The sequence below is a fragment of the Globicephala melas genome, chromosome 2 (genome assembly GCF_963455315.2).
Source record: "Globicephala melas chromosome 2, mGloMel1.2, whole genome shotgun sequence".
NCBI classification, from domain to species: domain Eukaryota; kingdom Metazoa; phylum Chordata; class Mammalia; order Artiodactyla; family Delphinidae; genus Globicephala; species Globicephala melas.
In genome coordinates, this window is record NC_083315.2 from 6798811 (window position 1) to 6824401 (window position 25591).

At 47.4% G+C, this 25591-nt stretch overlaps 1 protein-coding gene across 1 annotated transcript in view; it reads left to right on the forward strand.

Moving 5' to 3' along the window:
- Positions 1-25591, forward strand: part of FAM171A1 (family with sequence similarity 171 member A1) — a 125830-nt gene that overhangs the window by 60681 nt on the left and 39558 nt on the right. Inside the window, exons 2-3 of the mRNA XM_030832411.2 lie at positions 4642-4869; positions 13496-13588. Of these exons, the coding sequence (XP_030688271.1) occupies positions 4642-4869; positions 13496-13588 (321 nt within the window). The remainder of the gene's footprint in view (positions 1-4641; positions 4870-13495; positions 13589-25591) is intronic.

The window sequence follows — 25591 nt, forward strand, 5'->3', positions numbered from 1 at the left end:
TAAACTCCTAATTTATCCTCCCCCCCCCTTTCCCCTTTGGTAACCATAAGTCTGTTCTCTATGTCTGTGAGTCTGTTTCTGTTTTGTAGATAAATTCATTTGTGCCATGTTTTGGATTCCACATATAAGTGATATCATCTGGTATCTGTCTTTTTCTGATTTACTTCACTGAGTATGATAATCTCTAGGTCCATCCATCTAGGTTGCTGCAAATGGCATTATTTCATTCTTTTTTTTTTTTGCGGTACGGGGACCTCTCACTGTTGTGGCCTCTCCTGTTGCGGAGCACAGGCTCCAGATGCGCAGGCTCAGCAGCCATGGCTCACGGGCGCAGCCACTCCGCGGCACGTGGGATCCTCCCGGACCGGGGCACGAACCCGTGTCCCCTGCATCGGCAGGCGGACTCTCAACCACTGCGCCACCAGGGAAGCCCTATTTCATTCATTTTTATGGCTGAGTAATATTGCATTGTATATGTTGTGTAACACATCTCCTTTATCCATTCATCTGTCGAGGGACACTTAGGTTGCTTCAAAGTCTTGGTTATTGTGAATAGTGCTGCTATGAACATTAGGGTGCGTGTATCTTTTTGAATTAGAGTTTTCTCCAGATATATGCCCAGGAGTAGATCTTAATGCACATTTAGGTCTGTGGCCGTGTATAGGGGCTTCCTTTTATCTGCAAGATGAGATTAATAAATAGTTAATAGTGTTCCACCTCGTCATAAGATCACTCCCCTGGTTGTTATTTAGTGGGAATAATTTTATTTGTTGTTGAATGGATAATATAAGTATTTCTATAAAAATGATACTCCAGTGAGACATTTCTGTGACTTCCACTCAGTTTTGCTGTGAACCTAAAACTACTCTAAAAGATAAAGTCCATTTCTAAAAAAATGAACTAGATATAGAACCACTGAACAAGAGGACTGTTCATGCTGTACTGTCATATGAATAAAGCAAATTGCAAACGTTTTAAAACTATGATACCCCAGTGGTCTGTAATAAGTTCTTAACTACAGTGACATGTTTTCACATCCTAGCACACCAAAAGAAGTAGCTACGTAATCTCTTCCAAGGACTACAATTGCAGAACGTAAACTAGGCTTCCTGTTTTAGAAGCAATTCAAGTGGTAGAACCTAGGACGTTGATTATAGGCGAACTCCTTTCTTGTGTTCATTCACAAATCCTTTAGCTTCTTCCAAACCTCAGCTGCTTTTGCCTTCTCAGCAAACAGTTAAGAGAAAGCAGAAACCTTGTAATCCCAGTTGTTAGTAAATGTTGCGCTGCCATAAGATTACATAGATCATCACTGCAACGCTACAAAGCCACCTTCCCACTTGCCCTGTTTGAGAGGATTTCTGCTACGCGCATGTTAATTCATTTATAACTTCTCATACCACCTGGGGACAAGGAAGACCCCAGTTCAGTAAGAAAACAAATGCGTGTTTGTACATACTGCAAACGTGCATTAAGATAACAATGGTAAGATTGGAAGGAATCAACTAAGTATGTTTTGTAATGCCATATCCTTGATTTTCTTGATGTTGATTTTATCTCTCTTTTGGCAGTTTTCTCCTGTAGTATGAAGTAACCAGGTTCAGTTTCTGTAGCACTTTTTTTCTCTACAAGGTTTTTGGGTTTTATTTTTTTTTCTTTCCACAAATGGTTTCATCAATTGGCTTTTTTATTTTTAAGGCATTTTATTTACTTATTTATTGTTGGCTGCGTTGGGTCTTCGTTGTTGCGCGCGGGCTTTCTCTAGTTGTGGTGAGCGGGGGCTACTCTTCGTTGCGGTGCGCAGGCTTCTCACTGCGGTGGCTTCTCTTGTTGTGGAGCATGTGCTCTAGGCGCACGGGCTTCAGTAGTTGTGGCTTGCGGGCTGTAGAGCACAGGCTCAGTAGTTGTGGCACACGGGCTTAGTTGCTCCGCAGCACGTGGGATCTTCCCGGACCAGGGATCGAACCCGTGTCCCCTGCATTGGCAGGCGGATTCTTAACCACTGCACCACCAGGGTAGCCCCTCTACAAGGTTTTGAGAGATTTATTTGGTGCAGACCTTATATAGCACCAAGGTCTAGGATTCTTTAGGGGTTCCGTACGGTCATCTAGTCAAGAAATGGATTAAGTAAGTGATACAGCCCGAGCCCTTGGACTATTTAATCAGTAGAAATTGAGGAGAGGCCAGCCGAAAAATTCAGGCAAGGTTTTATTGGGGAGGCTGCAGCACGAGGGAGCAGAAACAAGTAATCGGTGCCCTTGCTCACTCCCCGAGGAGGGGTGAACTGGTTCCTTAAATGGGATAACAACAGGGGCAGGTCTCTGGGCCGGGCAGGGCACGTCGCTTCGGTGGTCTGCCCACCCCCTTGCTGGTGCTGTGTGCAGGGACCATGCACAGGACCCTGCTTTTGTTCCCGGCCCCTAAGAAGTGGCGGTTGGTTTGTGGCCTTTTGTATGTTATTGTTCATAATTGCCCCAACTGTGCATGCGTGCAGTTACTTTTTATTCCTTTATAGTTTCTTTCTATTCTGTTGCTCAAGGAGACATTTGTCCAGGTGCAGTCATTCTGCTAAAGGGTCCTGGCTCCCAGCCTATCTCATCAGTATGTGAAAAAAGGGTGAGAAAATGATCGACTAAGTGAAATTTGCAGTATTGAAAAGGTTGCTTTCGCATCATAAGATCGCCAGCAAGTTACCAAGGTGGAAGTTCTCGAACCGAAAGAAGTTCTAGTCAGTGTAGTGGCCCCAGTTGGAGAAGAGCTTGGGATGTTGAGTTATTAGCCCCCGAGAAGGATGTCTCATCCCTCCACTTAGTTTCATACCCTTTTCCCCTCCAGCTCTCCTCCCTGTGCCCCGTCCTGGGACCCTTGGACACTGTGACCGAATGCTCTCGAGCATAGTGACTGGAACAACGTAATGGCACTAGCTTGTGTTCGTAATTATACTGAGATATATGTCGTTATCATCCCCCATTTACAGATGAGGAGACCAAGACCTGGAAACCATAAGTAACTTGCCCAAGGCCATGTGGCTAGAGCTTGGTAGAGCCGAGGGTCAAACCTAGAGTGTGCATTGCCTAGAACGCTAGAGCTGCACGCTGGGCAGTTCCCATGGGGCTAGCTTGGACGCCGCCTCCCCTCACTCTCAGGTCGCCCCCAGCCAGCCTTGACCTCCCCAGTGGTCTCTCCACTGAGCCAGCGGGTCTCCAGTGGTTCTTTAAACGTGAGCCTCCCTGCTCACCGGTTCCTTGTCCCACGTCCCTCTCCCAAATCACCAGGAAGGCTTTCAGAACTGAGGCAGCTCGCAGTGTATGGCAAGTAGCGCCTCTAAGCGGCCAGTGAACTTAGGTCACTGGCCACCGTTTACTCCCTTCATACCTTAGCAAAGGGGGTTTCTTGGAGCAGAATGCACGGATCGTTCTAGAATATATGTGGAATCAGCATCCCTTCACTGATGTCCACCATGGTCCACCACCATCGGGTTATTACAGAAATCTCTTAACTAGATGCTCGGTCTCCAGTCTTGCCAATCCCTGAGTCCATCCTTCGTCCAAAACCAGGTGTTTCTACGCATAAATTGGATTTCCAGCAAGTTACCAAGGTGGAAGAGCGATAAAGATAAAGAACAGTGAAGGATAAAGAACGATCCTTTTAGGTCACTTAGAAAGCCATATCTGATCTGGCCCCTGTGGGCCTCTCGAGCCTTGTCTTTCCCTGGGCTTTGTACCCCTCACACTCCCCCTCCAGCTCTCAGAAGCTATTTCCTATTTCCGTTTCTCCAGGAAGCAGGGCTTTCTCTTGCCTCTGGGCCTTTGCATGTGCTGTTCTGTAAGTGCCCCCTTGGTGGCTCCACCACATGCCCCCCGGGCATAGCACTTACCTGTCTACTCCCTTCCCTTCACCACTGTAGTTGTGCGCAGTTGCTCATGATCCTAGGTGTGGGGTAACAGTTCAATACACATCTCTTGCATGAATAAATGAAAAGTATTCATTCCAGTGTAATTTTTACCGTTAATTTGGAGTCCATTTCCCACATCCGTTTTCTGGTTTTGCCAATACTACTAACTCAACTTCAGCCATCTTTTCAAATGTTTACTTTTAATTTTTTCTTCTTCTGACCTTCTCCACTGTGTGGGTCCTCCCTTTTAAAGGTATTTTTGACTACTTTTCAGTAACGTCTTCATGATTACTAGCACAGCAACCCTGAGCTCTACACATCCGTGTTCACCAGGACCATTGAAGAATTTTGCTGCAAATCTTAGCACCTGCAGGGTCTTTCTGTAGCAGCCCAAGCCTTGCTTAGGCTGTGTTTACCAGCAGCGCTGGGCAGGATAAAAGAGCATTGTGTTTATTTAAAGGGATAGAAATTTTCTCTCAATTATTTGTTCGTGTGAGCCGGGAGGAGCCAGGGGGAAAGCAGTTTGTTATGGGCAGTGGTTTTGAGGAAGGTAAGAAATCATGTAAAGTGAAAAAAGGACCTCTAAGAAGAGAACATTCCCGGTTAAAATGATTTATAGTTTGGATGTAGATCGAGATTTTCTTAGCCTATCTCACTTTCTGCTACCTATCGCGGTTATAGCAGAATCACTGTTGGAGTTGCCCAATTAATAGCCACTGTTCTTTGTTGCTCTGTCCTTCTTCCAGAGGTCACCCTGAAGGTCCACATCAGTGATGCCAGCACCCATCAGCCCGTCCCCGATGCCCTCATTGAGATTTTCACCAACCAGGTCTCCATCGCCTCTGGCACCTCGGGGACAGATGGCATCGCCTTCCTCAAATTCCAGTATAAGCTGGGCAGTCAGCTGATTGTCACCGCCACAAAGCACGCCTACGTGCCAAACTCTGCCCCGTGGAAGCCCATCCGGTTACCCGGTAAGGTGGTCTTAACCTTTCTGTAAAACAGGGCTTACAGTCAGGCTAGGGATGGAGTCAGACATAGAAACAATTTTGCAAGTGTTAAGGGTTAAGTCAGACAATCAGGAAAATACTTGTTCATTCACTGCCTTAGCTTTTGGGGCCCCTTATGTGCAGGAAAAGGTGGGATCCCGGTATGAAGCTGGTTGTACGTTACTATCCATTTAATGGAACTCGTTTCCCCAGCGTTCCGCTCTGTACCTTACTGATCGTGACCAGCTGATGGGATTGGGGCGGTGCCCTGAAGTGGGGCTTTCTCGTCTTGCTTCAGGGTCTGAGACCAAGGCTGGCCAAAAGGTGGGGAATGATGGCGAGACTGTCTTTCTCTTTCCCACCTGTCTCACCTGCTCAGGAAGAACACTGCTGTGTGTTTCTTCCTCTCTCAACACTCTACTCCACTTCTGGCGTGTCTGATCACCAAACATGGGCGTTTTGCCACACATCCAGCAATTTGCGGATTCTGTGACACCAGCTGGGTACTTACTAGATTACCAGTTTATTACAAAGGCTATTAAAGGAACAGCTGAATGGAAGAGACGCGTAGGGCAAGGTCTGTGGGAAGGGGTGTGGAGCTTCCATCCCCTCCAGGTGCACCACCCTCCCAGCACGTCCAAGTGTTCGCCAACCAAGAGGCTCACCAAACCCCATCCTTTTGGTTTTTTATGGAACCTTCATTATGTAGGCATGACTGATTAAATCATTGGCCACTAGTGATTTATTCAACCTCCAGCCCTCTCTCCTTTCCTCCCTGGAGCTTGGGGAGGGGGGCGGGTGAGACCGAAAGTTCCAACCCTCTAATCACATGGTTGTTTCCCCTGGCAACCAGCCCCCATCCTTGGGTTATCTAGGGGCCTTCCAAAAATTACTATATTAACTGAAACTCCCATGGTAAGTGGCGTGTTATAAATAACAAAATATACCTTTATTGCCCTTATCACTTAGGAAATTCCAAGGGTTTTAGGAGCTGTGAGGCAGGAATGAGACCAAGAGCAAATATATATTACTTATTATAAATCACAACAGCACATTACCATTCACCGCTGCAAAGCAGCCGGTCTACCACAAGGGGCTAGGATGGTCCCTGACATGGGTTCAGCTGGGGATGGAGTAGGTGGGAAGCAGCAGACAGTGCCGCTTCAGTCCCCTCACCTCAGGCTCCATCTAGTGCCTGCACCACATTACCTGCCGGCACTATTGCTCTGAGGCTAGCGAGGGTGGGCGGGTGGGAAGAGCATGGGCTTTGGACCTGGGTTCTGGCTCTGGGTCTGTGCTTGAGCCCCTCCAGCTTTGATGCCAGTCTCTGCAAAAGGGAGCTGATACCACGTAGTAGAGTGGTTCTGAGTAAAAAGGGGTTCATGCAGGTGCACTAGCTTACAGTACCTACAACATAGTAGGGGCTTGATAAACGTGTAGCATCTGACACAGTGCCTGGCAAAATGCCAACGTTAGTGCTCACCTGTGTGCCACTGGACACGCCCCATCAGGGTCCCTGCTGCCCCTGGGGCACATGGGAGCTAAGCGTGACTGTGCCCGTCTTTTCCAGCCCCAGCATCTACCCTCAGCCACAAAATTCTCTTTAAGTTCAGTTTACACTTATTGAGTAGCTACCGTGTGCCAGGCAGTGCCCTGGTCACTGAGGATACAGGTCTAAAGACGCAGAACTCGCCCCTAGGGACTTCATCAATTAGTTATGAAGTCACCCACAGAACCCGATGCCTCCTGATGGGATCAATGCTCTGATAGATGTAGGTGCCTACGGGGATGCTGGGGACCAGTTCACTGGCCTAGGTGAGCAAATGAAGGAAGGCTTCCTGGAGAGGCTGAGAGGGGAGCTGAGTCTTGAGGATGAGTAGATATTAGCATCAGAAGGTGCTTGTATAATGATCCAGATTCCGGGACTCAGCCATGCAGACTGGGCAGGTGGACCCAGGAATCTGCGTTTTCACAAGCAACTCCTACCCGCCCCCCCAGGGTGTTTATGGATAAAAATGTTCACTATAGTTTGGGACCACTGCTTTGAGAGCTATGGAAAGTGGATTTGAAATAGGTACAACTGAGGAAATCCTTTAGCAAAACGTTAGAGAAAAGGAGATAAACCTGAGAAATATTTAGCAGGTAAAATCCAGAAAGCCTTGGAGAATGGGTGGGAGAGATGTGAGGGAAGGGACGAGTGAGAATAAATGGAAGTTGAGTCTCGGGTTTCTGGTTGCTGATGGAGTGGGTGGGATAACAGACGGGCGGTGGGCTTGGGAGACCTGCCACCGTGTGGTTCCCTCGAGTTGACTTGATCGATTAATGCCGTCGGCTGAAAGAAGCCTCTTCCTCCCTCCCGTGTGCTCCCCTCTCTCCAGGCTTGGGGCTCAGGCAAAGGTGGGTGGAAGTGGGAGTGGAGGTGGGGAGATGGGGAGAAAGGGGTGCGTGTCGGGATTGTAGGTGGTGATGAATTTAGCATGGATTGGATTGGAGCTGCCTCTGAGACGCCAAGTGTGTTCGGGCTTTAGTTTGAAAAGAGTTTGGGGCTTAAGAGGTTTGGAGGTGGAGGTGGAGTTTGGGGTCATCAGCAGCTTTTAAGGGAGACTCAGAACAGTGATCTCACCCAGAGAGTGGAGGGGAGTGGGCCTGGGGCAGAACCCTGGGAAGGCCAGCACGATAAGAAAGGTGGTCCTTGTTAGGTTCTTGCTAAAGAAAATGTTAGAAATGACCTCCCCCATTTTTCATACTGAGAAATCACTGGAAACAACCCTGGGGGAAGTCTAAATGGTATCCAGACACCTCAACTCCACCTTTGCTGAGGGCGGGGGGCGGGCAGCAGCACAAAATGCCACTGATTCTCACCATCACAGGAGTTACGTTCTGCAGAGTCACCGTGAACACTGAGTTCGTGAATCCTGAGCCATTGCTCCCAGGTGAAGTGCAGGGTTAGGTTCCTTAGAGCCTCTGGTCACGTTTTCATCCACTGATCAGTACATCTCCTTGTTTGATGTGTGTTTCTATTGCAAGATACCTGACTCAGCATATATTGTTCGTTCATTAACCTTGAACTCATGGCCGACAGCACCGTAACTCATGGCTAAGGGAAGCTTGTCTAACGTGTAATAAGGCACATCCCAGCCTCCTGCAGTTAGAAACACTGGACAGCACTTTGGGCCAGCACTCAGGGGCTGTTTGAAACAGGGAAATCACCAACAAAAAGCACAAGAACGCAAACACTTGGCACTAAATTGATTGCAGGAAGGATGCTTACGGTGTGAGAGCTGAAACGAGAAGGCAGAGCGTCTGTCGCCTTGGTCGACCTCAGCTGGGAGGAGACTCAGACTTTTGGCCCCTCTGTACGTACACGTAGAAAGCATCACAAGTATTGACTTGGGGTTACAAATACCCTTTAGCAAGTAGGCACATTTGCAAATCCTGAACCGACAAATAAGGACGGACTGTACTTTAATTACATTTGTTTTGACTTTGTTAACATGATCATTTGAGAAAAAGGCAACCATTTTCATAATATCCATTCTTCTTAAATGAGTAAATAATGGTAAAAAAATGTAGTTTCATTCTAAGAGTTTTGGACTAGGCTTGAAGATGCCTGGCTTCTAGGCCTGCCCGCCCCCAGCTCTGCCCACACATGGGGGCCCATCACAGCTTTCTGAGCCCAAATGTCTAGTTTCTAAAACCAAATCAGTTAGACCGAATAATTTTCAAGGACCCTCCCATGTCTTTCTTTTTCTCTGCTTGTCCCGTCAGCATAACAAGATCCTCTTAACTAGAATCTAACGGACAACGTGAGCAAAACTTAGACTGGTCTGATGTGAAAAACAGAGTATACTGTTGTTTTCACGTCTATTGTTGAAGGTGCGCTTTTGGTATTCCAGGTAATTGAGCGAGGAGGAGAGAAGAATTGGGAGCCTCTTCTAAAATATTTTTAAAATTTGAAACTAAAAAATAATTTCTTTACTACATGTCCGCACGTGGTTTTGTTTGCATACGCGTTCTTATGAGATTTGGGAATAGATTTCTTTTCTCAGCCTTGACAGTAGTTCCTGGAGGATGTGGGGTTTTTTTTCCCCTTGCATGGAAGGGGCTACATATTGGGCACCAGGGAACCACAGCAAAAGGAGAGTACCCTTTACCTTTGGTAGCAGTTAGGAACAAATTTAGCTATATGAAGTGACATCCATCCACTAAAGACTGTGATTCCACATCTTAATTATTTCTAGCTCTATAGCTCAGGCCTTTTGCAACAGTTCAGGGCTACTGCAGTGGCCTCTGGCCAGCTCAGTCTGACCCCTTCAAAACGCCCTTCACATTACTGACCATTAGTGTCTTAAAATGTATTTTAAATATATATATAAATATTATAATATAAATATTATAATAAATTATAAATATTAAATATTATAAATTATAAATATTATAATATAAATATTGTTTTTATAATATAATAATTTCACATATTTATATATTAGATATATGTATTTATATATGGATGTATATTTATACATCCATATATATATGCAGGCAGACCTCATCTTATTGCACTTTGCAGATGTTGCATTTCTTGCAAATTGGAGGTTTGTGGCAACTCTACACTGAGCAAGTCCATCGGCACCATTTTCCCAAGAGCATTTGCTCATTGAGTGTTTGTGTCACATTTTGGTAATTCTCCCAGTATTTCATTATTATTATATTTGTTATGGCGATCTGTGGTTTTCGTGTTACTTTTGCAAAGAGATTACAACTCACTGAAGGCTCAGATGATGGTTAGCACTTTTTAGCAATAAAGTACTTTTAAATTAAGGTATATCTGTTGTTTTTTAGACATGATGCTATTGCACACTTAATAGGCTGCAGTATAATATAAACGTGACGTCTGTATGCATTGGGAAACCAGAACATTGACGTGCCTTCCTTTATTGCGACATTCGCTTTATTGGGGTGGTCTGGAACTGAACCCGCAACATCTCCGAGGTGTGCCTGTATATATATCTGTCTAACTACGTTATATGTCTGCCTAAAGGCATCTGAGGTCCTCAGGATCAAGTTTAGACTAACAGAACACAGGGACCTCCCCAGCCGCTTCTCCCTACGTTTCTCACGGTCTGGTCACCCTGGGCAGTTTGTTATTCTCTGAAGGAATCTGGCATTTTACCCGCTCTGTGCTTGTCTGCACTGTTGTTCCTTTACTGTTCTCTCTGCAAGCTTGTCTTCTATCCGTTCATTCCCAGTGTGGTTGTTCTCTGCGCTCAGAAGTGTTCCAGCCTCTCCCAGGTAGAGTCAGATGTTCCTTTCTCTCTACTTATCAAAAAACAAGACAGCAGTCAGCATCTCCTCTCTGATGGGTAATATACCATCTGCCTGCAGGTCTGAGGCGTCTCTGCCACCTCCTGCCCAGGAAGCCCTTGCAGGGGTCTCTACCACCCACGTCTCATCATAGTCATTACAAGAAATCGTCTTTTCTCATATATGAAATAGGGTTTGCGGAAGAGTTTGCTGGAGCAGATGTCTGATGTTTGGAAGCACCAAATGCTATAGGCAAGAAGCGTTTCAAAGCATCCTGTAATGGTCACACACATCTCGAGAGACCAATTACAGGTGATTCCAGCTCAGAGTCCCCCAAGCCAGACAACACACAGGTTTTCAGGACCAAGGAAATGCCTTCAGGCTCTGTGTGAGCTCTTGAAGGGAGCAGTGTGGTCCAGGTCTCTACCTAGAGAGGCGGGGAGGGCAAGGCCATGGTCTGGAGGTGAGCTGTTCCCTACCAGCACCAGCAATCCGGTTCTTCTTTCCTGGCCAGTAGGTGCCCTGTGCCCTTGGGTGAAGGGATCTCTGTTTAAGAAGGTTAAGTTTCCCTGGGACGTGGTTCTGCAGGAATTACCCAAGTCAGGCTTCCTCCCTTCAGTCCTGGCTCACACACAGGACCTGATCCCCCCTCCCGCAACTTGGTATAGATTTTTCTTCCAACTTTAAACCCCCAAGGTGAATTCTTTTTTTTTCTTGCTTGATTGATTTATTTTTGAGATATAATGCATATCACCGTCCGATTCACCATTTTAAAGTGTATAATTCACAAGGTTGTGCAACCATCACCACTGTCTACTTCCAGAATTATTTTCTTCACCTCCAAAAAAGCCCTCACGCCCGTTAGGATTGACTCGCTGTTTCCCATCCCCCCAGCCCCCAGCAACAGCTAATCCCTCTGTCGCTATGCATTTGCCTGTTCCACATATTGCAGATGAATGGAATCCTCCAGCGTGTTGGCCTTTTGTGTCTGGCATCTTTCACTTAGCATGGTGTTTTCCGGGTCTGTCCATGTTGCAGCATGAATCAGCACTTTATTCCTTTTTATGGGTGAACAATATTCCGTTGTGTGGATAGACCACGTTTCGTTTATCTGCCCGTCAGATGATGGCTATTGGGTTGTCTCCACTTTCTGGCTAGTATGACTGATGCTGCTGTGAACATTCATGTGCAGGTTTTTGCATGAACATATATGCTCAGTTCTCCTGGTTATATGCCTGGGAGTGGAATTGCCGGGTCACATGGTGACTCTGTGTTTAGTATTTGAAGGAACTGCCGAATTGTTTTCACAGCACCAAGGTACGTCCTTATCTTTGTCTTGGCACTTGCCACGTTCTGTTTGTCCTACAGCTATGGGTTGTGCGTCCAAGTCTCCTTCTAACGTAGAACCCTTGAAGACACAGACTGCCCCCAACATTGATCTGTTCCGCACGTCTAGCTCTGGGCCTTGTACATGTTGGCAGCTAAATAAATGGAAAAAATGTGTAGGGAGAAGTGTCATGTCCAAGGCCAGCCGCTCACTGGTCGCCCCAACATTGTCCAGAGCCGGCTGTGCCAAGTAATTGATATTCTTAGCATTTGATGTTTCTGGTTCCTAATATTATCCTTGAAAGTTACTTTACCTCTCTAGGCCTCCCTTTCCTCCTCTTTAAACTTAGAGACTTAGGCTGGATGGAGTCCAAGAAGCCTCTGAATTTGAGTCCACGAAGCATAGCAGTCGAGGTCAGACTCCAGAGTTCAAATCCTGGCTCCAGTATTTACCAGCTGCGGCGTCTTGGACAAGTTAATTCCTTCTCCATAAATCTGTTCCCTTACCTGTCAAATGGGCATGTTAATAATACCTATTTCATAAAGCTGTTTTGAGAGTTAAATAAATCACCAAAATTAAAGCACCTAGAATAATGTCTGACATGTTAGTGAGGGTTCAGTAATGTTAGTGATGATTGTTATTCCATAATATGTTGATTTGTTTTTTTCTTAAAATTCATGATCTCCCCAGAAACACGTAGGCTTTGTGAATTTTTTAGTTGGAAGTCCAGGTACTTAAACAAGAATTTTAAAACATAGCACAAGTTCTGTCATCTTATTAGTTCCCAGAGTAGGGAAGAAAGTTGTTTTTTTTTTTTTTTTTTATGATGAGGCACACAGTAATCTAAGCACATATTTTTAAAGTCTTTCTTAATGTTAATACCCAGTGTGTTACATCCATGCAGTGTGTACATTGTAACTTTTAATAGATTCCTAATGGGAGGAGGTTCAGATACTTTACTAACAGCTTCTAACGAATAAAAAATACATAGTTGACTATTGTAGGGCAAGCAGTTGTTCTAGGAGAGATTGCAGGACTCTTTGGGCGTTTTGAAAGCCTTTTGCTAATAACACTTAAAGGAAAAACGGTTTCTTTTCTCTCTGTTTACAGCACTTCTGACACCCGACGGGTGGGTTTTTTCTCAAGCCAACCAGTTCTCCAGCTCTCTGGACACCGACTGGGCGACCTGCAATTCAATTCAGTTCTGACAGTAACTTTCCAGAGTTAGCTCAGAAGCCACAGGTTAAGGGTTCAGTCCCACAAGACCAAGTACCACTTCAGACACAAGCCCCGGGTTGTCACCTGACCAACCAGCTATAAATCAGAGGTTCTCATGAGCCCCTCCCTGGGTTCATTTACTATCGTGGCTCACAGAACTCAGGGAGACAGTTACATTCACGGGTTTATTGCAAAGGATATTATAAAGGATGCAGATACACAGCCACATGAAGAGGTACAATAGGGGGAGATCCAGAAGGGTCCAAAAGGAGCTTCTGTCCCCGTGGCGTTGGGGTGTACCATCCTCCCAGCACACATACTTGTTCACCAGCTTGAAGTTCCCCAGAGCCCGTACCTTGGGGACTTTCATGGTAGCTTCATCAGTCATGGCAGGCATGATCGATCATGAGCTGTCCACCGCCTCTGTCCTCTCTGGAGGATGGCAGGTGGGACTGAACGTTCCAAGGTTCTCATCGTGGCTTGACCTTTTCGGTGAGCAGCCCGCCTCCAGGAGCCCACCCGGAGTCTCCTCAACAGAACAAAAGATACTCTGATCACTCAGGAAATTACAAGGGATTTAAGAGGCAGGAACCAGAGGCAGAGACCAAATACGTATTTATTATTACGCCACCCTGCGAAAACTCAATATTGCCGACTGAGTGGAAATCAGAGAATCCAAGGAAGGCAGAGTGCTTAAAAAACTGGAGTGGGCATCTTGATTTAAATGTTCGAATTCCCTCATATCCATCCTTGTTTCTGCAGTGTTTTCTTCGCTGAGCCTGGGCCTGCTTCCAGAACGATCTGCTACTCTGATGGTGTATGAAGATGTTGTCCAAATAGTCTCAGGATTCCAAGGTATGTTTGATAGTTAAAAAGAGACGTGAAGGTAACTCTGGGGCCAACTCTGAAAATCTCGTGAGGGATGACTCTCGTCAGGTAGTGATGGCCGTGAATGTGTCCACAGCTGGAAGTAACAATGCCTGCGGTCCCTACGGGTGCACGACACATTGGCATTTTGGTAAAATGTCTCTTGGCTGTGGCCTTTTTTCTTCTCGGCCCAGCCTTTAAGTGCATGAGAGGGAAGAAGGGGCTCTACCCTCTGTTCACACCACATCTCTCTCTTCTCCGAAGGCGAGAATATTCATCCTGGGGTCAGAGTCCGGACCCTGTCTGCGCCTCACTGACCATTGGGCGGGGTCTCTCTGAAAAGGTTCATAAGCATTTGAGAGTATAGAGTTTCAGGTTTTTTGGGTTTTTTTCTTTGGCCACGCCGCATGGCTTGCGGGGTCTTAGTTCCCCGAACAGGGAATCCCCCTTAGTTGCCCCCTGCAGTGGAAGCACGGATTCCTAACCACTGGACCCCCAGGGAATTCCCTAGAGTTTCAGTTTTGCAAGACAAAATGGTTCTAGAGATCTGCTGCACAACAATGTCAATACACTTCACACTAGTGCACTGTACACTTAAAACTGGTTAAGATGGTAAATTTAATGTTATGTGTTTTTTACAATAAAAAAAAAAACTCTTCCCTTACCAAAAAAAAAAAAGAAAAAACAAAAGGTTCCTAGGTGTTCGAGTGTGGCCTTTTTCTCTCCCTTGTCCCTCGTTTGTTTGTTTTTTTGTTTTGTTTTGTTTTGTTTTTTTCCGGTACGCGGGCCTCTCACCGCTGCGGCCTCTCCTGTTGCGGAGCACAGGCTCCGGACGCGCAGGCCCAGCGGCCATGGCTCACGGGCCCAGCTGCTCCGCGGCATGTGGGATCTTCCCAGACCGGGGCACGAACCTGTGTCCTCTGCATCGGCAGGCGGACTCTCAACCACTGCGCCACCAGGGAAGCCCCAGTATTCCTTTCTTTTAATACCATTTTACACCAGTCATTCTCTACCTGACCACATCCAGGTGCCATTTGCAAACAAGGTGACCTGATTTATTCCTTTTTTTATCGAGTAGCTGTGGGAACGTACAAGGAGGTTCACGTGCTGTTCTTAGAAGACGTATGTAAAGAGAAATAAGTAGAAACGTCTGGGAGCGTACGTGAACTCGAGTTAGGAGAGAAAAGAGGAACAGAGACACAGATTTTCATGTCATCTGCGTAGTGAAAGTCCTAAGTTAGCAACTATTTTTTCTCCTCCTAAGAGAGAGCAGAGCTAGGACCGAATCCTCAGCACCCTTTCACGTTGGAACCACACTGGGGCCTACTGGCCTCGGTACCTCCAAGCTCTCTTTAGTTAGCTTTGCTATTGTCGTTTCACAACTGAAAGACAGTGGAAGAAAGTGAAAGATAATTTTTCTCCTCCAGTCTTACTGAGATATAGTTGACATATACCTTTAATGACTTGAGATGTGTACATATTCCACAATGGTCACAACTGTAAGTCTACTTAACATCCTTCACCACCCAGAGTTTTTTCTTGTGGTGAGAACTTTTAAGATCTACTCCCTTAGCAGCTGGCAGATATACACTACAGAATCGTTAACTGTAGTCACCACGCTGTACGTCACATCCCCAGGACTTACTCATTTTATAACTGGGAGTTTGTGCCCTTTGACCACCTTTATCTGCTCTCGTCACCTCCCGCCTCTGGTGACCACCAGTCTGTTCTGTTTCTGTGAGTTTGTTTGTTTGTTTTTAAGATTCCACTTATAGGTTGTTTGTTTGTTTTTAAGATTCCACTTATAGGTGACATCCTACAGGATTTGTCTTTTTCTGTCTGATTTATTTCACTAAGCGTGATAGCCTCCAGGTCCATCCATGTTGTCCCAAATGGCAGGATTTCCTTCTTTTTTATGGCTGAAGACAGTAAGTCCCCTACATACGAACGGGTTCCGTTCCGAGAGCACGTTCGTAAGTCCAATTTGTTCTTAAGTCCAACAGAGTTAGCCTCGGTACCCAACTAACACAACTGGCTATATAGTACTGTACTGTAATAAGTTTAGAATACTTTTCACACAAATAATACATAAAAAAACACAAAAAATAAAGAAAACATTTAAAATTTTACCGTACAGTCCCTTGAAAAGCACAGTAGTACAGCACAACAGCCGGCATGCAGGGGCTGGCATCGAGTGAGCCGGCAAGAAGAGTTACTGACTGGAGGAGGGAGAGGAGGTGGGCGACGGTAGAGCTGAAGGATCCTCAGCAACAGGAGACGGAGGGCAGGCGGCAATTTCACTCATGCCTGACGTTGATGGAACGCACATTCGCATCTTTGAAAAGTTTGCAACTTGAAGGTGTAGGGGACTTACTGTAACATTCCATTGCATATATATACATATACGTGTGTGTGTGTGTGTGTGTGTGTGTGTGTGTGTACACACATTTCCTGTATCTCTTCATCCATCAGTGGAAACTTCAGTTGTTTCCGTGTCTTGGCTTTTGTGAATAATGCTCCTGTCTTTGCCTGAATAAGTAACTTCTGACCCTGGGTGACCTCAGCCGCTCATGGCCACACCAGAACACGTGGCTGGAGGAAACCTCACAGCTGCATCCACTGGTTACACAGACCTCAAGGTGGGCATCAGCCCTGCAGGACCGAGGCCACTTCCTAATTACTTGTTTTCTGACTCTCCGAGATGGCTATTTCGTGCCCTGTCACTCCCACACTGCCGTTTTCTCCCGCTCTGTAGCGGGTGAGCGTTCAAGCCCGTGTATCCCCCAGAAATGCTCCCCTGAGCGTCCTGTGCTCCAGCCGCTGCCCTGCTTCTCTGCTGTCCTTTGGGAAGGACTTTGCTCCCTCATCTCTGCTTTCTCGCCTCTCCTTGCCTCTTCAGCACACTCCGGTCCGGGCTCCTCCCTCAGCGCTTCATCAGAGTGTCTTATGGCCCCCGTGCGACCAGACCTAAGGTCACCTCTCTTCCTCTCCCGGGATGTCCGCACAACATTCAACACAGACAGCTGGTCACTCTGTCTTGAGACTTTCTTCCTTTCGCTTCTGTATCATGCCTTGCCTTTCTTTCCAGCTGTCGGTTACTTCTTCTCTGGACGCTCCCATGACTGTTCTGGGCCTCTGTTTCTTCTTCCCAATGCTCTCCCTAGAGGAGCTCATAGACCCATGGCTTTCATGCACCCTGGGCACTGATTACTCCCAATTTCCCCCTAGAGGGAGGCCCTTATTTGACGTCTTGACTTGGGCGTCTGCCAGGCATCTCAGTCTCAGCAGAGACGCACAGAACTCTTGATGTTTTTTACCTTCCATCTCAGTGAATGGTGTAAACGCACACCTACGCTTCCAGCCAAGACTCTAGGAATCATCCTTGACTCTTCTCCTCACATCCGGTTCTCCTGCAGACCCTCTTCTCTCCATAGGTGTTGCTGCCTCCTGAATCCAAGACACCACCATTTCCCCCAGAGAACTGCGGTGGGTTTCTCACTGGTTGCCCTGTGCCCACTCTTGCCAACCTGTAATCTAATCTTCACAAAGTTACAGCGATCAAGTCGCCTTGCTTCCATTCTTCAGTGGTCTTCCCATTGTACTTGGAATAAAATCCCAATTCCTTACACTCAGGGCTGGACAGCCCCTGGCCCTGAGCCTCTGGTGGCTGCCACCGTTACCTGGAAGGTCGCCACTGATGAGAAGGGGCAGAGATTGTATCTACACACAGAGCATCTTCCCTGCACCCCTTCCCCCTCTGACTTCCCTTTCAGCCCCACAATTCCCTTTGTCGAGCTCTTCTCCTTCACGGCCACCTTTGACGTGCCCGGCACCCTCATGGGTCATCCCTTCCCAGTCCCCCTGCCCAGGAGCGGCACTAACCTTAGGAAGGTGTTTGTGACAAGGACTCAAACTGCAGCCCACAGGGTCCATTGTTATGGCCACGCTTTACCCCATCGTGGTGCCAGGCCTCCTCGCCGCCCCCTGCTCTGCTTCTCCCTGCCGTCTTCCAGCCCCGATGCTGAATTGTCCCCTCCAGTGGCTCCGAGGGGGTTCATGAAGGACCTCGGTGCTCGTGTCGTCTGCCCTCCGTAAGCAGAGTCACCTTCTGAACATGCAGCAGTCCTGATGACCTACATCTCCCATGAGTCACACAGAGTTATGGCCAGCCTGGCCCTTTAGCCCGAGTAATCCCACAGTGGTTATCCCTCGGTCTGCCCACACTTGCCTTCTTTTTTTTTTTTTTAAAGATTTATTGATTGATTGATTTGTTTGTTTGGGTGCACTGGGTCTTAGTTGTGGCAGGTGGGCTCCTTAGTTGTGGCTTGCCAGCTCCTTAGTTGCAGCAGGCAGGCTCCTCCTTAGTTGCGGCTCCAGGACTCCTTAGTTGGGGCACGTGGGCTCCATAGTTGCGGCAGGCAGGCTCCTTAGTTGCAGCATGCGAACTCCTAGTTGCGGCACGCATGTGGGATCTAGTTCCCTGACCAGGGATCGAACCCAGGCCCCCTGCGTTGGGAGCGTGGAGTCTTAGCCACTGTGCCGCCGGGGAAGTCCCACACCTGCCTTCTTTCTGCTGCCCACATGTTGCACATTTGCACTGCATGGCCCATGCCCTGATTCAGTCCCGGTCTCGGTCTCCACCCGGGCCACTGCAGTGGCCTCCAGCCAGTGTGCTGGTGTCCGCTCGCTGAGCTAGCGTTGGCGCTGGACTTGAGAAGATCAACCAGATGTCCCATCTCTTGTGTCTCCTCCCAACACACCTTGCACTGAGCTGCCCGAGTGATCTTCCGGGAGCAGAACCCTTTGCCCACAGAGTGAAATCCCACCTCCTTACGCAGCATGCCCCGGCCTCCTGACCTGGCCTCAACCTCCCTCCTAAGGGCTCTTCTCCTCCATGTCTTGTGTTCTAGCCTAACTGAATTTCTTTTTCTATTTTCCACCTGAGATGTCCCACCCCATCTTCCCAATCTCTCTTCAAATTCTCCTTGGACATCAAGACCCACTTCAAGGCCACACCCTCCAGGAGGTCTTTTCTGTGTCTTCCCTGGAGACGAGATTCATGCCAGTGTCTTATCCTTCACCTTCGGCTGCCAAGGGACCCCCGACTCAGAGGGGTCACCAGTCCATAGTGTGGCCAGGGGCTGGGACCCAGCTGGAGGAGAATCGCTGGAGCCGTCAGTTCTTCTCTCTCTTCCTTTTACCGGGGTGGGACTGAGAACCCAGAAGAGATGAGACTCTCAGCTGACTGTGTGGTCACGAGATGCAGTGGGTCTGTAATTACACCAGGTCATCTGCAAGCCCAGGTTTGAAGGGAACAGAAAGTATGAGTCAGAAAAGGAGCTAGTTGGTAGCAGGCCAGAGAGAAGCAGACCGCAGACCGGGATTTGTGGAGTCATGTTAATGGTACAGCATTCAGGTGAAATCCACAAACTCCTGCCACATGGTCCCAGAGCTGCCCTGAGCCCAGACCCAGGCTCGTGCCTTCCGCGCACCCCCCACCCCCGGCTCCAGCCTTGGATTCCACACATCCTGTCTCCCTTATGCCCCCTCCTGTCCTTACCAGTAACCAGGAGGATGGATTAAAACAGCCCTCCAGCTGGGGGTTCTGTATCCGATGCCGCCCCTTCTGCCCTATTTGGTAGTAATATCTTACCTCCCGGACTAAAACTGAAAAACCTGAAGAACAAGGAGGGGGTCACGTCCACCTTAGCATCCCCAGGGCCTGGCCCCATGCCCGCCTTCGGATCCGTCCACAATGAGCAATTCACTGAAGGATTGAGTAAATATTTAAAAACTGTCCAAATCCCACCTTTCTTTGCACTTCCTGTATAGATCACTCAAGCTCGGGTTAATTATTTTCTTTGTTGTGCCTGCTAAGAGGACCGTTCACATGTACACACACGCACACAGACATACAGAGTATTTGAGTAACTCTCTCTCTCTGAGGAGCAGGAAGTATGGTCGTGTTAGAAACCCAAGGATGTAAGACATTCATGGCAGCTTTCGTTATGGTAGCTTTTGTTATGGTTAATTTATTCAGTCTAGTGTATCACTTCCCTCCTCTATGTAACCGGAAACTGAGAACCATTTATCTCTCCCTTGCCAAAAATCTCATTTACATTCCAGCTTTTTAAAATTGTCTACATTTTAATTTTTTAACTTACGCCACTTCGTGAATTTAACTATTGCTAGTTGTACTTTTCCTTGTCTCAGTAGAGTTGAGGCACGGCAGGAATAACACTGGGTGAATTTGTTTCACGTTTTCTTACCAGTTGGAAGGAGAGCCACGTGTAGATAATTTTTGGTCTTTGCAGTTCTGTTCCATAAAGCGAATACAGAACTGAATTTCTAAATAATACATCAAATTTTTATTCTCAAACTGGTCAAGTGTAGGTGCATTTATTTTTTTTTAATGGAATCAGAGGAGAAAAACATAAACTCTTGCTGATCAGAACTGTAAGTACTGTCAGCCGTTTGAGTTTTTGTGTGTTGCTTGGATGTTACCGTGTGTCAGATGATCCCCCCAAGGAAATGGGGAGGTAGTGTGATGACAGTTTGACAAAGCCTCACCCGTGTTATGTGCATAGTTTTGGGTGATGCCCCGTTGTTTGATTTTACGTGACACCGAAGCAAAAGATTTGAAAGCACAAAGGCCACTGGGTGAGAGAGGTGGAGACAGGAGAGGCGGGGATGTTCTCTATGGGAAGATGTTCAATGCTTCAGGTGAAGTTTTTGTTTTGAAATGTTTACAACCAAATAAACGAGAATAAGCTCATGGTTAATGAGAGTTTTCCTTGAAGAATAAAAGACTACTCACTTGTTTTCCTCTCTCTAGGTATGGTATCTATTTAAATTCTGACCATACACACCCTAAAACTATTCCCATCAGACGAGGTGGGATTATGTGCAGTGCCTTCACACACACACACACACACACACACACACACACACACACAGTAAATGCATGTTTCCAATGGAACTGGCCTTAGCATTCGATTTCATTTGAAAAGTGAGGAAAGTGATTGCGTTGTCATTGTTGACACTATTTTATATAGAAAGCCTGGAGCAGTCTTATGATAACAGTGTGGTGAAGGGGAAGGACCAACATAGTCATTGATTAACTACGTATAGGGATCTTTCCCAACAGAGGCTAGGTCTAAAAGTATGCTCGTTATCACAGAATGCTTGCAAATTGCTTTTACATTTTTTTTGACTTTTTTTTTTTATTGAAGTATCGTTGATTTACAATGTTCTATTAGCTTCAGATGTAGGGCATAGTGATTGATATTTTTATATATGATACTGCATTTAAGGTTATTATAAAATATTGGTTATATTCCGTATGTGGTATCTTATATCCTGTACCTTGTTTATTTTATACCTAGTAGTTTATACCTCTTAATCCCCTACCCCTGTCTTGCCCTTCTCCCCAATGGAAACCATGAGTTTGTTCTCTGTATCTACAAGTCTGTTTCTGTTTTGTTATAGTCATTCATTTGTTTTAGTTTTTATAGTCCACATATAGATGAAAACATACAGTATTTGTCTGTCTCACTTCATTAAGTTTAATACCCTCTCGGTCCATCCATGTTGCTGCAAATGGCATTATTTTGTTCTGTTTAATGGCTGAGTAGTATTCCACTGTGTATTTGTACCACATCTTCTTTATCCATTCCTCTGTTGATGGACACTTAGGTTGCTTCCACATCTTGGCTGCTGTAAATAATGTTGCTATGAACATTGGGGTGCATGTGTCTTTTTGAATTAGTGTTTTCATTCCATTTTCTTCGGATATATACCCGGGAGTAGAATTGCTGGATCATATGATAGTGCAAATGGCTTTTAAACTTTGCAATGAGATCATAGGAGAGTGGAGAGAGAGAACACTTGTCAATTGCTTTATAAGGATCATTTTCTTTGAGAGTTTTTTGTACTTTGCTGAGGAACTGGAAGCTTTCAAGGAGGAGTTTGATGATGATTCCAAAATGTAACCTCACGACGATGAACCATAAGGTAGGAGTCGTTGCTCTACTTCCGGCTCTCTCAGACCTTCACGCTGTCTCGGGAGAAACAGCACGTTGTCGACTCAGAATGTGATGACGGTAAATAAGAAAGTACCGTCAAGATGCCCCAGGCTGCTCGTGGCTGCACTGTCATCAGGCCAGCTGGTACCACCCAAACCAGCAGTGTCCATCCTGCGGGGCCCTGCGCTGCTCTCTTTACGGTCCCCAGGACAGTCCCCTTTCTGTTCCCCAGGCAGTGCTGTCAGACTCTCCCACGCTCTGCACACACCCCCGACCTGCATGCCCTCCTCTTAGCCATGACCTTGACGGTGGGTCCAGGGAACCCAGAGGCCATCGGGGAAGGCTGCTTCTGTGGCCTGCTTTTCTGCATCCCCTTCTAAGGGGACATTGTGACGTGTCTCCCCGTGGCTCCTCTCCCACCAGGAGCCTCTTCACATCACAGTCAATCCCTCGTCTAATCTCCTCCCCTCCCACCTCCCTCTGTTTGCGCCGAATCTTCCATCTTTCTCCTCTGGTTCCTTCTCAGCTCCCAGAATTACGAAGCCCGCCCTTCCAAGGAAACCCATCTCAATCCCTATTCCTCACTTCCTTTCCCACTCAAACTTCGGAGCCGTCTGCCCTCGAGAATTTCCTTTAGGGATTTCTCGTGCCAGCTCCGGTGGCCTCGTCCTCCCTGCATCCCCGAGCTGGGGTCCTTCCTCCTGCACTTCCCCTCCCTCCTTGTCTCCTGTTCACCGCTTCCCCGTCTCCTCCCCGGTTCTCCCTTCCCCGCCTCGCCCACATTCGAAAAGTGGCTTTCAGCTCCAGCCACCTCCTCTGTTTTCTTCCCCGAGGCCACTGTCTTTATTTGCAGCTACGTCATTTCTCACCGAACATCTCACAGGAGCCTGGCTGACGCTCTGACTCTAGGATTTCTCTACCCACAGCCACCCCCAACTCTGCTATCGGCATTTGGTAAAAACGAACACGATTCCTTCACTCCCGTTCCGAGAACCCCCGGAGACTCTCTCCCCTGCAGGTTGCCTCGAGTTTAGACTCCTGAGCGGGGTGCACCAGGCCCTTCACGAGACTCCCCCTCTGTCCGGAGCCCACACAGCCTGCACGGGGCTCACGGGGAGGCCTTGGCCTCTAGCCACGGTCCAGATGTCTGTCACCCCTGGAATTTCTCCCCTGGGTGGTTGACGGTTCTCTGCTGAAGCTTCTCCTGTACTTTTTGGGCGTAACCCTCTATTTTGGCATCAAAACAGTATGATGATTCAGCCATTGCCATGACTACCTTCTCTACCCTGGAGTCCTAGGATGTCAGGACCATCATCCTCTTCCCCATCATGTATCCTGTGCCCCGGAGCAGAGGAGACTCTGTCCGTGTCCTCTGGGTCATTCTGAGGACGCTCAGAGTATCTTGTAGAATCCTCTCAGTCAGGGGCAGTTTCCCCCCAGGGGCACCTGGCAATGTCACAGCTTGGGAGCCACTCCTGGCATCTAGTGGGTAGATGCCACAATGCATAGGACAGCCCCTGTCCCCCAGCAGAGAAGTGCCTTTGTGGCCCCAAACGTTAATAGTGCTGAGAATGAGGGATGGTGACCTAGTCAGAATTGAGACAGACCATTACTAGGACCCAGTGAGTTGCCCGGAATAACTCATCTTTACATTTAATCCTATAAGCATTCCCAGAACGTGGTACCATGGGTTTCACAGGACACCTGCTCTTAAGGAGCTGCCATCTAAACGGGGAGAGGCGGCGGGAAATTATTGCTGATCCCGTACCTGGTATGTACCAGGAGGCAATGTGAGGCATCGTATCAATGCATGTGTGTTCTGAGCTAACATCCTAGCAGCCATATCATGAGACAGGCGTGGGCCACACCCACTTTCAAGATAAAGAACCCAAACCCCAAAGTCACTCAGCTCAAAGGTGGTGGAGGAGAGATAGAAACAGAGAGATATACACAGTGATGCTCCTACGCATGTCCTCTTCTCATGGCGCCTCTGGTTAGGGAGATGCTCAAATACACAAATAAATACAATACCAGGCGCAGGAAGATGGGTTCTGTAAGAGACATACAAGTAGAGTTTAGAGCTTGGGGTGGGATCCAGAAAGGCCACACAGGAGAGGTGGCAATGGAGGTGCACCTTGCATGACGGGTAGGATCTGCAAATAGAGACGATGCAGAGAAGCTCCAGATGCGGGGAAGAACGTGAGCTCGTGAGCAGAAGCAGAGCTGCATGGGCCAGAGGATGAGGGCCGTGGGCAGTAATAGCAGAGCATCTGTTCTGACGTGGGCAGGTGTGCTAGGAAGGGACGCAGAGGTCGGAATTCAGAGAATTCATTTCCACCTCGTGCAAACAGAATGACTGTGGGCCTCTCTGGGCCTCAGTTTCCTACCCCGTAAAGAGAGGAGAGAGCTCCTTCTTCACGGGATTGTTGTAGGTTTGTTTTTTTTTTTAATTTTTATTGGAGTCTAGTTGATTTACAATGTTGTGTTAGTTTCAGGTGTACAGTAAAGTGAATCAGTCATATATATATATATATATATATATATGTATGTATATCTCCACTCTTTTTTAGATTCTTTTTCCATATAGGCCCTTACAGAGTATTGAGTAGAGTTCCCTGTGCTATACAGTAGGTCCTTATTAGTTATCTATTTTGTATATAGTAGTGTGTACATGTCAATCCCAATCTCCCAATTTATCTCTCCCCCCTTATCCCCTAGTAACCATAAGTTTGTTTCTGCCTCTGTGACTCTGTTGCTGTTTTGTGAACAAGTTCATTTGTACCCTTTTTTTAGATTCCACACATAAGCGGTATCATAGGATATTTGTCTTCCTCTGTCTGACTTACTTCACTCAGTATGACAATCTCTAAGTCCATCCCTGTCACTGCAAATGGCTGCATTATTTTGTTCTTTTTATGGCTGTGTAATATTCCATTGTGTACATGTACCACACCTTTTTATCCTGCTGCAGATTATTAAGTGAAATAATGTGTATGTAAGATCTTTGTAAATTCTAAAGTGCTGAACTACACCTCCCATGAGAGAAGTGGGGCAGCAGTTCGGGTCTGTGTTGGTCTGTGGTTGTTGCCGCTGTTAATTTGGGAAGCGGTGGATCCATTGAAGGTTTCTGGGTGGGGAAAGGCGGTGATGAGAGTGGAACTGGAGAACCATCAGTAGATGAGGCGGGAAAGGGGTGAGGCTGAAACACAGGGGAAGTTAGGAGACTTTTGCAATAGTTGAGGGGTCACGTCACAGGGTAGTGTAGGGTGGAGGCAGGACGGAGGGAAAAGAAGATGCTAGAAACGTTGATAAGGGAAGATTGGGCCGTCCTGGCACTTGTGTGACGAAAAGCGATGGTGGCAACCTGGAGTCAAACACAGGTGTCGGGGGGGAGCGGGGCTTTAAGTTGGACAGAAGGTAGTGATGACTTCAGTGTCTGACGGGCATCCGAGTCGAGGTGCAGAGGCGGCGGGAATGCAGGCGTGGAGTCCCCGGCACGACCGGAAGGTAACTGGTGAGGCTCCAGCAGGGAGGAGAGTCAGGCAAGTCAGGAGAGAGTCAGGAACAGCAGAGGCGACTGTGGTGAGCCTTCGGGAGCTGTCGCATCCGAAGCAGGAGGAGAAACAAGCACTCATAGAGGAAAAAGCCGGCTACTCTGGGGAGAGCGGAGTGCAGCACCGTGACCCCGCGCGGGGGCGGGGAACAGCGCGCATCATTGTGAGTAGCTGGAGGCAGGAAGGCGAGCCAGGGTCACGGGTTTGCAGATTATACAGTCATCAGGTGACATTTCCAAGGGCGGCGTGGGGGAGGGGGGTGAAAGCCACGTCCCTGGGCGTTGAGGGGAAAGAGAGGAGGCTTACGGGGGGATAAGAGCGAAAGTGGTGTCTTGCTGTGGTTTTTCTAGCTGAGGAAGAAAGGAGTATATGTGTTGGTTGGGGAGGAAAAGCTTCTGAAGAGAGGTTTTTGA